General features: G+C 46.4%; 1 protein-coding gene across 1 annotated transcript in view; it reads right to left on the bottom strand.

The window, feature by feature from the left end:
• The window catches only part of LOC119374759 (beclin 1-associated autophagy-related key regulator), a 198,422-nt gene that overhangs the window by 147,253 nt on the left and 36,190 nt on the right, over nucleotides 1-14,979 (bottom strand). Inside the window, exon 5 of the mRNA XM_049411003.1 lies at nucleotides 8,234-8,315. Coding sequence (XP_049266960.1) covers nucleotides 8,234-8,315 — 82 coding nt within the window. The remainder of the gene's footprint in view (nucleotides 1-8,233; nucleotides 8,316-14,979) is intronic.

The following is a 14,979-nucleotide window of genomic DNA, read 5'->3' as shown; positions in this document are numbered from 1 at the left end:
GCCCACTCCCTTCTGTAACACCTTTGGGCCCTGAGGGTACTGAAATAAATAAATTTAAAAAAGTACATATTGCCAAAGCATTTAAAGAGTGTGGTGGGGTCTTGGTTTCTCGCTTTAAATTATTCAAAATAACAAAATGCAGTTTTTAGATTTGTGCCTTAGTTTCAAGCATGATCACATATGTCAGTGTTATTCGTCAATGGCGCAGGAACCTTTGCTCGATTTTTCCTCATTCCATTCTCAACTTGTGAAACAGGGAATTGCTCACTCAGCTTCCACAATGGCTAAATCATGTGCTGTACAAGAATGTTTTCACAACAGATAGAAAGGCCTGAGACGGCTGGTTGTCATGCTCATGTTTCAGCTTTCACCTGTGAAAAGCCATTAAAATGGGCAAAGAAAAGTCCCGACAAGAAAGATGTCTTGCTGTCTAGAGCACAGGTTGTCACATGGGTTACGGAATTCAGCCAGTAGATATGGTGTCACTGCAGAGTTCTCGACCAACTGCAAACTATCAAAGATGTGTCCAATCATGAAAAAAGAAAACTTGAGCAGGGGAGCAGTGCATAAAGACTATTGCGGTGATAGGTATGCCAGTCGATTCGTTGCCTGTAGTACTGGCACTGTGTACCAAATTCCACTCACGTGTGGAAATTCTTATATTGAACAGACTGGTAGATGCATCAACATTAGACTAAAGAGGCGTAATCATTCTCTTAACAGTCCTAACAGGCCAACAATCCTAATACAGTATAACCTCGTTACAACGGATCTGTTTACAACAGACATTCGTATATTACATACCAATTTGCGGCGTTTTGCCAACCTCCATATTTTTTCCATTGATTGAGCTTCGTTTACAACGGATTCTGGTACAACGGACATTCGGATATAATTGACTAAAATGTCAGGCCAGCAAGGTGGTCAGGTTTCCTTTAGAGCGGACTTTTCTACCATGGACATACCAAATTCAATAACTTCCGACTTCAAACATCGCTTGGCATACTTTCAGGACGGGAACAGCGCGCCGCGGATGTCGACGTACCGATTTAAGAACGAAGGCCGCCGATCTCCGGTCTGTCAATGATCAGCTATACCTAGCTGTAGCGACAAAAAATTGACGTGCAGTGTGCTTGGCGTTGCGTTTTGGGACGCTGACGTGCGAAATTGCTATCCGCTGCCACCGCTTCTCCGAGCGGTCGCTGCGCGGCGAGCTTGGCCGGGGGGTCCGCTGCCGATGCACAAAATGGATCCGTGGATTTGAGGAGCCAGCGGGCGATACGATTCGTGGCTTGCGACAAAGGACATTTCGGCTTCTTCGTTTTCGCATGTCCGCTAGCGCAATGTTCTTGCCCGCAAAGTTCGGATTTGTCTCGTACATCGGCACCGTGAGCGGAGTTAGGCCTAGCCACGACATCGAGTAGAAAGCTCGGTTGCGATGTGCGTGGCCGTGGTGCCCAATGTTTCAAAGTACGTCATGCTCGATTGCGAGTACAGAGAGTTGTCCCGCGGTGGTCTTCATCATAAGCTCCGAAGTGCTGATAAGAAGAACCTCTAACAGCGGGTCCAACGAGTCAATGCTATTACAGTCGCACGTCTGCGATGTTCACGACGAGTGCGGCGCGCTATCGTAATCTGATGATTGAGTTTCCGCTTGCAGCTGCCAAACTAAAGCGTTCTAAGTTATCATCGACCCGTGAACACAGAACGAGTGCGAACGCGTCACTAAGTAGCGCAATTTTCGACAGCTACAACCTCGCGACGCACAAGCAGCAGACGACGATCCCGAAGCGAGCATCACGGCAGAAGCAGCCAATCGGAGGCCTTGAACTGAACTTCAAGCATGTGTTTTTTGTACGCTTGTTACTGAATCGCGAAGCTAGCTGAAATGGAGAACTTGAACACGGAGAAATGATCTTTACGACAAGTCCAAAATGGTGGCGACCGGTTGCACCGTTGCCAAGCTATAATTTTCAAAAACGCTGTTTTTTTTTTTTGCTATTTCCACAATTTTCGCCAAGTCAGCAGACGCAAAATAAAATTTTATAGCACTTCTACGCAGTTTTCAGTGAAGATATTTTGAAATCAGATAGAAAATGGGCTACAGAAACTGATTGAAAATGCGATTTTCCAAAAATCGCATTTTTTTTTGGTCCCCCGTCAAAAAGAAGATGTTTGTGGCTCGTAATTCTCTCCGGTTATAACAGACCCATTCAGTGTTTACATAAAAGTCTGTTGTAAGAGTACTTGGATTTTACATACTACCTTTACAACAGACCAAAATCCTCTTCACTATGAAGGTCTGTTGTAATGAGGTTATACTGTACTGGTGTCACATCTAGTGTCACACTGTATCAGCAGCACTGTTCACCTTTGTTTGTTGATACAGTCGAACACGGATATATCGAACTCGAAGGGGATCGCGAATTAGTTCAATATATGAAAAATTCGATATAAAAAAATACAGGTCCCGAGACCTTACCAGCGGCGGACGATCACCTACAATCGGCGCATTTAAGAATGACAACTAATTCCGCACACACGATGCAACAGAATGTTTTATTTGCATGAAAAAATATCGCTTATCTTGGCCTACTTCTTCGTCTTCGAAATGAAGTTGAAGACGCTGGCCTCGATCTTATCGAGGCTGTCCAGGTGCGACAGCCTGGTTCCCTCCATGTCGCAGCAACAGTGGCAAATCAAGCCAAACGCTGCCGCTACTTCAGTGGCGGAGTACGCGCGTGTAGCCACCGCCTCATCCGGACGATCTTCCTCATCACTTGAGCTGTCGGCTTGGGCATCCTGGGTCCCTGCGACCGCAGCTGCAATGTCCTTGTCAGCGAGGCTCACAACAGCCTGCCTGAACATTGCAGTCCGCTTCCACAAAATCGTCCGCAGATACTTCGGGTGGAACGGCAGCTTGGAAGAGGGATGCCAACTCGCGAAACACATCGTGTATGCGCTTGTCGTCGCCGTCTTCACCGGTTTCCACAAGTTCCGCCATCACGAAGCCTGCCTTCCGGAAGCAGTTGGCCACTGTGTCCGTCTTCACGTCTCGCCAGGCGCCCATCATCATTTTTATGGCACCAAGCAGGTCAGCCTTCAGCTCGGTGCCCACCTGGAGGTTGACCAGCAGCCTATCAAGGAGTCGCCTCCTGTAGCCCAGCTTGAAGGACTTGATGATGCCCTGGTTGAGCAGTTGCAGCTTCACTGTCGGGTTGGCGGCAGAAACTTCAGCTCGATGTTTTTGAGCTCGCAGGTGGTGTGGTGGGCCGAGCAGTTGTCCACAAGAAGGCAAGCGCGACGCCCCGACTTGCCCAGCTCGACGTCCCACGCCTGCAGCCATTCTGTGAACAGCTGACGCGTCAGCCATGCCTTCTTGTTCGAGGCGTAGCAGACGGGGAGCTGCGTAGAGTTCTTGAAACAGTGCGGTGCCCTTGCTTTCCTGATCACAAAGGGCTGGAGCTTCCGAGACCCATCCATGTTGGTTGCCAGCAGAACGCTCACGCGGACTTTACTCATTTTGCCACCGTGACACGTGCTACCCCGGACGTCGAGAGCCTTGCTCAGCAGCATTTGCCAAATAGACTGGTCTCATCGGCGTTGAAGATTTCCGCAGGTGAAAACTTTGCGGATATTTCCGGCCACTCCTTTGTCATCCACTGCTGGATGTCATTGCTGCTTACAGCTTCGCTTTTGCCAGAAATGGTTTTGCCGACGATGTTGTAGCATTGCTTAAATCGGTGAAGCCACCCGGTGTTGTCGGCGAAATTGTCTTCACCAAGTGCAGCGACAAACCATTTGGCCTTAGCCATCAGCATTGGGCCATCCACTGGACTGTTCTTTGTGCACACTTATTGGTCAGCTTCCAGCTCGTAGTAAGTTCACGTACTATGTGACGCCAAATGGCAGAAAAAGAGTGTTCCACACTCGCCGTCATGGCTACTGGCGGCGCTGACTGACACTCCACGTTTAAAATACACATATATACCCAAGGAGGTTTAAATAAAACTTGCTGGAGTGGAGGCTGCCTATACTTACCAATGGGCCGCGGTGAAGCCGCGCCGCGCGCGGCGGAAATCTTGCCATAGGCAAGAAACGGGAGCCAAAGCGCGACTGCCGCGCTGACCGCGTCTTTCCACCATAGTTTGTAATGGTTATGGCGAGCATTAAGGGAGAAGTTGTCAAGAAGAAGAAGCCAAATGGCAGATAAGAATGCGGTCAGTTTTATTCTGTTTCTTTTGGCGTTTTCCTTGCAAGCATGCACACCGAAGGGCCTGTATCACTGTTTTTTTTTTATAATTATCCTTGTAAGAGCAGACGTCCATGCAAAGCCAAAACTATTCGTTTTGGAGATTTTGAGCTTGTCTTGAGAAAAGAGATGTCTTTCAAGCCTTTACGAACATATCTCCTTCTCGATTAACATATCGAGTGTGGTGCCGAGAAGTGATTCTCGGCACTCATTTTCTTATTTATTTCGTTCGGCATGTGACGAAGTCTTATGCATATATGGAGTTCGGCCACTTTCTTTGGGCGGAATATAAATGTGGGTCCAAAGCACCACACTCGATATGCTCATCGAGAAGGATATATGTTTATCAAGGCTTGAAAGCCCTCTCTTTTCTCAAGACAAGCTCAAAATCTCCAAAACAAATAGTTTTGGCTTTGCATGGACGTGCTTCAAACATGGGCATTCAGCTTGCAGTCGACACTATTTCAATAGATACAGCTTTTTCGATAGTATTTCGTAGGCTCGTCTCTCTCTTACCCTGTCAATGAATCAATTAAAAACGCCCAAGTGGCATCCTAAGTCATAAGTTTAAGCCAACGAACACATACACATGCAGTATGTCATCATATATTCCACTCCCAAAGTCCACATATCTAACCACTTAGTCGCCCACAATCTCAACATGTTTTCTTATTTGTCATCAACAATCAAAGTACAGCAGAGTTTTTGTGCGGCATTGGGCTAGCTTTTTCGAGACAGTGACTCATCTGTGAAGCCAGCATTTCCTTTTATGGAATTCTGTATACTGTTCTCAAATAGTGCGCTCTGCTGACAGTGATCGATTAAACTTCGTGCGTACATGCTCGTAAGCTGATGGAGAATAGAAGTGCAACGTTAACGCAAACACCCGCAGCTCGGATGGAATACGTGCCTTTCTGGTCTTTTTGTGTCCTACGGGTTGCTGTATGTATGGGAGAAGGCTGCAGTGAACATCCCCCTGCCCTGCTCAGACATGAGCTTTTGATCCTTCATCTCCTTTATTATTGCTTGAGGATCGAACCTCGCTCTTTTTGGTTAGTCTGCAATTTTTCTGCTGCAGAATTTTTCATCTTGAGCTGTTTTATCTCCCCTTGGGAAACACGAAGCATTTCTTCGTAATGCGGCCATATAGGTGACGCAAATGTCACATCTTCAACAACTTCAACAAGCATCTTCAACAACAACCTCGGTTTGGGGGTTCCTTGCACACTTCCTTATCTGTTCTTTACTGATATTTTATAGCGTGTGATGCTTGTCAGCATACGCATTTAACAATCGCTGATATGTCCCATTCACTTCAATACCTTTCCCTTCTGCTGCTTTGCCATAGACTTGAGGATGTTGCAGCAAAGTGAGGAAAATGCCTCCTGACAGATTTCTAGCACCTGCGATGAGTGTGATAAACCGATTTTGGTAAGAAATAGGCCTAACAAGCAGACTGTTTTAAGCTCACTATCATTGAGTAACATGACAGTGCTTGTTATTGAGCTGCCTCTGTTCATGCCTTTTAATTCGGTTTTTAACCCTTTCAGGTCAATTACGTTTGCAAAATGCGTACCAAAAAAGTGTATTTTTTTATTGCTGAATTAAATTTTTCAGACGAATCTATCTAGGAAAAAATTGTCTAAAATTTTTTTGGGTGATCGTAAAGCGACAAAAAAATCTTTTGTGTTGTTACATGCACATGGTTTTTTCATGAGTAACAGCAAGATAAATTATTTCAAAAACCTACAGACTGGTAAAAAATTACGCGTTGCAATAAACGTCTGTAGGAAAGAAGTTTTTCAGAAAGTAAAGTGGACGAAAAGATAACTTGCCGCGGGCAGGGATCGAACCTGCGACCTTCGAATAACGCGTCCGATGCTCCACCACTGAGCTACGGCGGCGGTCATCCTCCCGTCCACATTATGGGGTATATATGTGTGCATTTAAACCTAGGATTGTTAGTCAGTGCCGATCGCAGCCATGGCAGCGAGTCTGGAACACTCTTTTTCTGCCTGTTGGCGTCACGCAGCACGTGATCTATTCACGAGCTGGCAGCTGACCAATAATCCCTCGCATAACACCTGAAGGCATCAAGTCTGGCAGAACGAGACCCTCGCTATGTAGTTCTGTGCAGTTCATAGATACACAAAAATAAGTGCACGTGGTGGCGTCAAGTGGAAACATGGAGAGAGAAAAGCCACTTTTTATGTAGTCAGCGCTGTCTCGCCGCACACGCTTTGAAGATGTCGCTCGTTCAACAAAATCTGAATCTTAACTCGTAAGTAACGCCTCATATGACGGGCTGACATTTACTGAATCAGATTCTGATTCGCCAGTCTAGCGGCGATTCAGAGGAATTGCCGCTAGACTCACTTTTGCAGCCGAGAAACCGGCGTGCACATCCATAACGCAAGCAAACTGCGCGGGTGAACGCACTGAAGAAAACTGTGTAGCAGTGAGCGCATCCAGGAAGCAAAAACAAGTGCGAAACCTGTAATAATCATTTGTCTTATCGCCAACGAAACGGAAGCGGTTTTTGTGAGTTCCCGAAACAGACAACGCAACCACAGCGGCATCACTTGTGTCAGTCAGCGCCTGCACGAAAACAGGCGTAATCACTTACCGGGGAGCAATAAACAAGATAGTAATAAATCCGCCACCTTCTGAAACATTCTAAACCGGAAAGCACTCAGTTTTGCGGGCGCAATAAGCGGGAACCGGCCGAAGGATGAAAGAGAAACTAGCCGGCGCACCGCTGTAGTAGAGCATAATAAAAACGGAGAGGCCTCGGCACTAGAAAAAAATTCCACGTATTCCCAAAGTGTGGCAGCACATGCGCATTTTAAACATACAAAAGGCGCGCATTTTAAACATACAGGCAATTCCGTACATTTACGGCATAAACCCTTTGGTGCCCTATTAGGTGATGCCATACATGTACAGCGTAAACTCTCAAGGGTTAAAAGCGTATGCCGACTCAACTAGAAAAAGTGTCTGCCGCATAAGAGGATAAAATAGGTTTTCACACTGGTGCTTGGGTGTAAACCGAGTGTCTCGGCACAGAGGCTTTTTTAACGGCATCCTCAAAAGTAAGAAGTTGATATTTCTGTTGAATTAAATACGCAAAGTTGCTCACAGTACTGTGAGCAACTTTGCGTATTTAATTCAACAGAAATATGTCCAATGGATATAACGTATAAAAGTCTGACTGTTCTGTCACTACGCTACACATCCATGCTTGCAAAGGACAAACACACGTGGCGTACAGAAATGTGTTGCACCCGCAGGGCAAGACAAATGTAGCAAGATCACACTCTCTGTGAAGGCTTTGTTGAAGTTTACATAAGTGAATTAACAGCCCTATGCAGGTCCACGGGGAGGACTGCACACATCGGGCAAATTCAAATTTTGTGACATTTCGATGCCAAACATGTGTTCCAGTGGCCGCTGGATGGATGCACATGCCAGGGGACAGCATACCATGGCACGGGTGCTAGAGAGAAGATGAAATGCTGACGAAGGCTAGAGAAAAGATGAAAGACCATGCTGACGACACTTAGAAACAACATTGCAGAGACAGCCTCCACCTACAATTAAACACAATTCTTACGCATCCCATAGACAACTCCCAAAGGAGATTATGGGTGAACTTTTGTCTGGTTTTAGACAGCCGACTTTTTCAACAAATTTTCATTGTTATTCTCACGATTAGGTGTGCCCTATAGGTATAATGGCTGGATGGGTGAAGGAAAAGAATGCACTGTGCATGCCTTCATCTCTGTGCTTAACCCACAGTTCCATAATATTTTCTCCCCTACACAGATAAGCAAGGCAGTGGGTAAAAGAATGCATGAGTAATAGTTTCCCCCATGGCTTCGTATCTTCCAGTGGTTGTTTTCCCCCAATGATTCAGCACTCGTATACCTGCTTGGTGACATCACTTATTGTTTTGTCAATAATGGCCAAGGAGAAACTCACCCTCTCCTCTCCTTCTCTTGAGGTCCTCTAGGACAATGCAGAGGTAGGCAATCTGGTCCCTTGTGCGTTGTATGGCTTCCCTCTACAAAGACACAGTAAACCTCTTCAGCAGTGGCATAATATTCTCCAGGTTTGATGTTGTAACTATTTCTCCGATTGAGTATTAGCTATGGCTCAAATTTCAACACTCAAATTCAAAACGTTTTAAAAGTGTCCAAAATGAGCAAATATAAATTCTAAGCTTGTAAAACCCGCAGTTTTAGTCTCGGTGAGCGAGCCTAGAAATGCCAGAGGAGCAATTCATTTACAGTCGCCAACTGGCTTGTGCACTTTGTTCATCATCCAAAAGTAGATCTTGCGGCACCAGTGTAAGACCAATGATTGACAGTGACTGAGGCTGTGTGGCTTGATTTTTCAAGCTTGATCGACGAAGTCATTAAAGATGGCAGCTATGAGAAAAAGTTTGCACCACTGAGACATTCACCATACTCTCACTTGTGCTTGCAGGGTGCAGTCTAAAGATGCTACAAATCGTGCCACCACCAGGTGGCGGCTAGCTTCGAGCACCAAGTGAAACGTCTCAGCGATGCTGGTTATCCCCAGGCGCTGCTGGTGTCTGTTGCTGAGAGGCTTTTGGTGAGCTTGACAAGGGGAAAGGCAGCACGCGACAAAGAGGATCAAAGGCCTCGTGCAGGTACGGCGGTTATACCCTATGTTCACGAGGTATCGCACAGACTGAAAAAGGTTGCTGGCAAGATTGGTGTACGAGTTGTATTTAGTGCCGAAAAGTGAACAAAGGCGGCAAGAAAGATATGTGTGAGAAGAAGCACAGAAAGCACTTTGTCGAATGTAGGAAGGCTGTAGTATACAGTATTCCATTTACGTGCGGAAGTTGCTACATCGGCCAAACCGGCCGATGTTTAAATGACCGGTTACGAGAGCATGCATACTCGCTTAGCGGTTCAGTGCCCAGTCATTTAGCCCAGCACTGCAAAGCGTGTGGCTGTCAGCCAATTCTTGAGAGGTGCACCGTTTTGGAAGGGTACAATCAACAAAGAACACGGGAGATTAGTGAAGCGCACCAGATCCATGCACACGGAAATGCGTGCGTCAGCGTTCCTTCCATTTATCTGCATAAGTGTGAACTTAATTATTTGTCCAAAACTTAACAGCCTGTTTTGCCGACGGTTCTAATATGATGACTTCGCATCCCTCTTTGCGCATTGCGCAGTTACTGTGTTTTTGTTGTTATCCTGCGCAGTGCTTCCATATATATTGCATATCCAAGCAATAAACCAGTGGTTGTTAATTCAGCGCTTGTGTCTGTCGTTCTTCTCCGTCCCGTGTTTAGCGCTGTTTGCTCTCGCCGTAATCATGTACCAACCAGCCCAGTTAAGCACACTCCTACAAATAAACACATTTGACTTGGCATAAAATGAGGCTTTGATCACACTGAAACAGCACTGGATCAAGCCTAACAGTTGAAGGAAACATTGCTGACATGAGCTAGACCAAGAAGCAGCGAGTATGCCTAGCAAGTTCGTCTGCACATGCAAATGAACTTGCTTGCATCGAGGCAGAAAGCACCACGATCGAGCAGTGAGTATCTTTGGGTGATAACTAGCCAAGGTAGAATGAGAGAGAGCTAAGCTAGTGTAATGTATGGGGCAGCGCTAGAACGAATACAAGGACGAGAAAAGATAGCGCTGCCCCATACATTACACTATGAACCCTAACCAACTCGCCCACCTTTCCGTTATTCTGCAGAGCTAAGCTAGTTGGTCAATATTCATTCTGAAAGACTGGGCGTCCAAACACGGACACAAGAGAGAAGTCAACACACCACAAACGCTGTCGAGTGTAAGTGCACGCTAAAATTTGATGAATGCACAGTTTTGTACAGACACAGGAACGAAGAAACATGTCTAATCATAGAGGCATGTCATATCGATAATAGTGGTAGCGCATGCGTGAGCCAACCCTCGATTAACTTGCATAAAGAAGAAATAAAATGACTTAAAGAGTTATCTTTCACGTAGACCCCCACGTGAGCCGGATTGATAGGTTCGCCTATTGGCTGGGCATGCGCAGATAAGTATGTGTTGCCTCCTTTCTTTTCCGCACTTGTGCACCTTTGCAGTTGTTAGCGTTTGTGGTGTCTTGACTTCTCCCTTGTGTCTGTGTTTGCACGCCCAGTCTTTTAGAATGAATAGCCAATATAATTTCATGAGTTTAGAGTCTCAGCACTGGACACATTGGCTGTATATGCCTATTCATGCATCTTGAGTCAAGTTCAATAAAATCTTGCCATAATGATAGTATCAATAAAATCCTCTCTTATTATAGTATCTATGTAACCAACCGTGTGAGAATGCTACTTCCTGAATATACGTAATGACGAATACACCTGATGAATGGATATATGCAATGAAGAAAATTCGAAAGTGACTCAATGTCAAGATGCGATTTCACTCATGAATGTAGCATAACTCATAGCATAACTTTTGTTCAAATGGGCTTCGATAATAATAATAATAATTGTTGGGTTTAATGTCCCAAAACCACCCTATCTATGATTATGAGAGACGCCGCAGTGGAGGGCCCCGGAAATTTTGACTACCTGGGGTTCTTTAACGTGCACCGAAATCTAAGCACACGGGCCTCAAGCATTTTCGCCCCCACCAAAAGTGCGGCCGCTGTGAACAATGGCACAAGTAAGCAGTGTCTACAGGCATAATGCACTAAGCACAAAGACTGGGGCTGGCATACACGTACGGCCGCTGCGGCCTGGATTCGATCCTGCGACCTGCGAGTCAGCAGTCGAGCACATTAACCATTAGACTGCCGTGGCGGGGTCAAATGGGCTTAGAACATTCATTCTTGTTGTACTGCATGCAGTTCTCAGTCAAGAATATTTTGATGTGCTGATTTACTTTGTAACTCCCTAGGTTAAGGAAATGTGTTGCTCCCAAAAAGGGTTATTACCGAGGGTGGGTGAAATGCTTAAGGACAACGTGGACAAAGGCGGACAAACGAGAGGCGCCTGTCATTTGTTTGCCTTTGTCCTTCTTTTAGCTCCTCACACTCCCCTCGGTAATAATGCCACACCAACTACCACCCTACTAAGTCCCAAAAAGGCATGTGAAATATTTTATATTATAAAAACTACATAAAGTGTAGACTGCTTATAACGTAGTCGCCAGAGTCGCGAATATCCACACTATAAGTGGTACCTCGTTACAGCCAAAACATTTTTCAATGGCTGCACGAACGCAAAATATATTGAGCAAGCAGCTGCCCATGTCCGAGAATTGATACATGTGACTGGGGTATTTTCCTCCCTTTAGGTTTCCAAATGTTAAAAGATTAAGTCTGGGAACCTGCACTGCCAACAAAATGAATGCAGGAAAGAAAAAAAGCTAACAAAAAATTTTACCGACGATTACGATGCTGCCTAATGCAAATTCTGAGCGCAGCTTTGTGTTCGGGCAAAGCCAACTGTATTTGAAGTTTTGGCTTTCCGTAAGGTGTCGACTATGCTATAAACCATAATTTTTGTGAAGTACGACAGCACCCAATACGCCATTATTTGTCTTTGTGCGGATAAGTGAGGTATCCGCTACACATCTGTAAGGTAAGATGTGTACTTTGTTGATGCTGCATGTGGCTGATGACGATGAAGAGTTATGGCTGAGCACTTTGCAGTGGGTGGGAAGCATTAAACCACAAACTCGTTGCGCAATTAGCGTTCTGTGCTGACTGGTTGTTATTTTATTCTTTTGCCATGCTATTGCCACGTGCACTTCTTTGTGTATTTCCATGTACCCGATTCGTTTCAGGTATAGCCACTGCATTTCGTAAACCGCACCCGAATGTCTGGGAAGCTTTCAGATTATCTTAGAATCTTCTGATAGGCTTGAGCACACTAACGTGAACAGTTGAGTTTGTTCTGGAACTAGCGCAGCCACCAGCGATAAGACTGGAATGTTCGAAGCCACATGTATAAATGCCGGCGCGCCCAGCCACAGATCAGATAATCGATGGCCGACACACTGTTCACCGCTATCAGTGTACAGCGTGCATTGCTTGCTGTAGTTTGAGTTTCAGTTTCCCGGCCACAAGCGGATCGTCGTAGCCACGGACTATCTCACCTGCTACGCCGAAACCAGGGCCCTGCCTAAAGGAAGTGCCGCTGAGGTAGCCAAGTTCTTCGTTGAGAACGCTGTTCTTCATCATGGCACCCCAGAGGTCCTCATCCCCGAAAGAGGTACGGCCTTTACTGCTGACCTAACCCAGGCGATCTTGGGATACAGCCAGACAAGCCACCGCCGTACCACCGCCTACTGTTATATCGATGCCATGTGTTGTATAGGCAGGAGCGCAGCGTAACCCGCGGCCGGCCAACGGAGAGGCTGAGCAATGGGAGGCACGCAGAGTGACGAGACAGATACGGAGTGTTTGGGCGAGACTGGAGAGTGACCTCTCAGCGTTTATTTCATGACATTTTAAGGAAGGGGAAGAGGGGTGATTGGTTGGCGTGACACGGGCCACACTACTTACGTGGCCATGCCGGGTTGGCTACAGAATTCTTACACAGAGGAGACCTGGCTCCATCCTGCGGCAGCGACAGGAAACAGAGCGCAAGCCGGTGTGTTGACGTGACAGCAGAAGTCGCACGACGCAACATCTACCACCCACAGACCAATGGCCTCACCGAGCATCTAAATAAGACCATCGCCGACACGCTGGCCATGTACGTCAACGTCAAACAGAAGACATGGGACGCCATCCTTCCGTACATAACATTTGCTTACAACACGGCAGTGCAAGAAACAACGCACACGACGCCGTGTTCAAGCTAGTTTACGGAAGGAGCTCCTCGACGACGCTCGACACCACGCTGCCGACCGTCAGTGACGAGGACAACCTGAATGTTGCGCTCTACCTTCAGCGTGCCGAAGAAGCCAGAGAGCTCGCCTGCCTACGCATCAACAATCAGTAGACGACCGACAGCCGGCACTATAATCTTCGACGACACTTCGTGGAATACCAGTCCGGCAACTGTCTCTAGTTTTGCACACCGATACACTGTGTGGACTTGGCGAAAAACTTCTTCGGCCCATACAAAGTGCTTCAAATTCTCGGCGCTCTGGACTACGAGGTCATCCCAGATGGCATTAGGAACTCTCAGTGGCGCCGCACACCACTTCAAGTCATCCATGTTGTGCACCTTAAAGCGTTTTATAAGTATTAGCAAACCTGAGGACTCTACTTTTTGCTCTTTATTATTGCATATTTTTACCCCTTCCATGTTCTGTTTTAAGCACCAGGACGACACTTTTTCAGAGGGCTGCAATGCCACATGCACTCCTTTTTGTATTTCCATGTAACCGATCCTTTAGACATATAGCCATTGCCTTTTGCAAACCGTGCCCGAATGTCTGGGAAGCTTCCAGATTATTTTAGAATCTTCCGGTAGGCTTCAGCACGCAAACGTGAACATTTGAGTTTGTTCTGGAACTAGCGCAGTCACCAGCGATAAGACTCCAATGTTCGATTCCACATGTATAAATGCCGGCGTGCCCAGCCGCAGATCAGATTATCGACGGCCAACGCTCCGTTCGCCGCTGTCAGTGTACAGCGTGCATTGCTTGCTGTAGTTTGAGTTCCCATTTCCTGGCCACAAGTAAATAAAGAGTTTCATCTTGGACACGCCGACTGCTGCCTTTGTCGACGTCACGACTCCTTGACAATAAATGTGTGTGTGTGGGTTTGTCCATATTTAAACTTTTTTAGCACGCACAAAAGACAAGCACAACAAAGACAAAAAACGGCAGGAAAGAGAAGATGGAAGCTTGCGATGAGAAAATCCGTAAACAGGGGGTGGGTGCTCGAACCGACGTTTCGACAAGTGGACTTGTCTTCTTCAAGGCTGGAACTGATTTCCTTAGCTATCGTGTGCATATGCTTCGTGCCCTCTCCACGAGAAGGGAGAAGGGGTGGGGAGGGGGGGGGGGGGGGGAGAGGCCACCGCGACGAATGGATGAGTCATAAAAAATGCGAAAAAAAAAGGGACAAAAAGCGGGGGGCGGGGGGACGGGAAGGTGTACGTTTCACTGAATGATTGTCAATGAAAGCACATGGCATTTTAACAATAGTAGGTTCGAAATGCCTAGAGGAAGGGATTAACTCTCATGCGTTTTCGTTGTGTATGTACTATACCGAATAGATTCAAGAGCCCCCTTAGAAACGTTGATGCCTGCTGGCTGGAGTGTATTGAACTTGTGATTAAGGTATAACTCTGTATATTTTCTGTCTCTTGGGGACCGGAAGTTTGACTGAAGTATGTAAAGTTTGAGATCTTCGAAGTTGTGACCTGCTACATTAAAATGCTGTGCCACTGCTTTGGGTAACTTTTTCGCTGTGTCCGCGTGTTGCCCGTTTAATCTAACATTAACAGGTTGTCCCGTTTCGCCAATGTACCGTTTTTGACAATATGAACATTTGATCATGTAGATAACGTTTGAACTAGTGCAGGTAAAACTAGATTTTATATGATGGACGTAATCACTTCCGGTGCTTTTAACTATAACGTCATCTTGAAGGTGCTTACAAGTCTTACATCTTGTGGGAGAGCACGCGCGCCCATTTCCTTTCCTTAAGGCAGGCGCGATCGGGAACTGACAGCGGGAGCGAAGGAACCACTAGGAGAGGAGCACAGTCGCCCTTTCCGGACAACCCCTTCT

The sequence above is a fragment of the Rhipicephalus sanguineus genome, chromosome 11 (genome assembly GCF_013339695.2).
Source record: "Rhipicephalus sanguineus isolate Rsan-2018 chromosome 11, BIME_Rsan_1.4, whole genome shotgun sequence".
Classification (NCBI taxonomy): Eukaryota; Metazoa; Arthropoda; class Arachnida; order Ixodida; family Ixodidae; genus Rhipicephalus; species Rhipicephalus sanguineus.
Note: the sequence above shows the minus strand (reverse complement) of the source record. Positions and strands in the feature narration are given on the sequence as shown.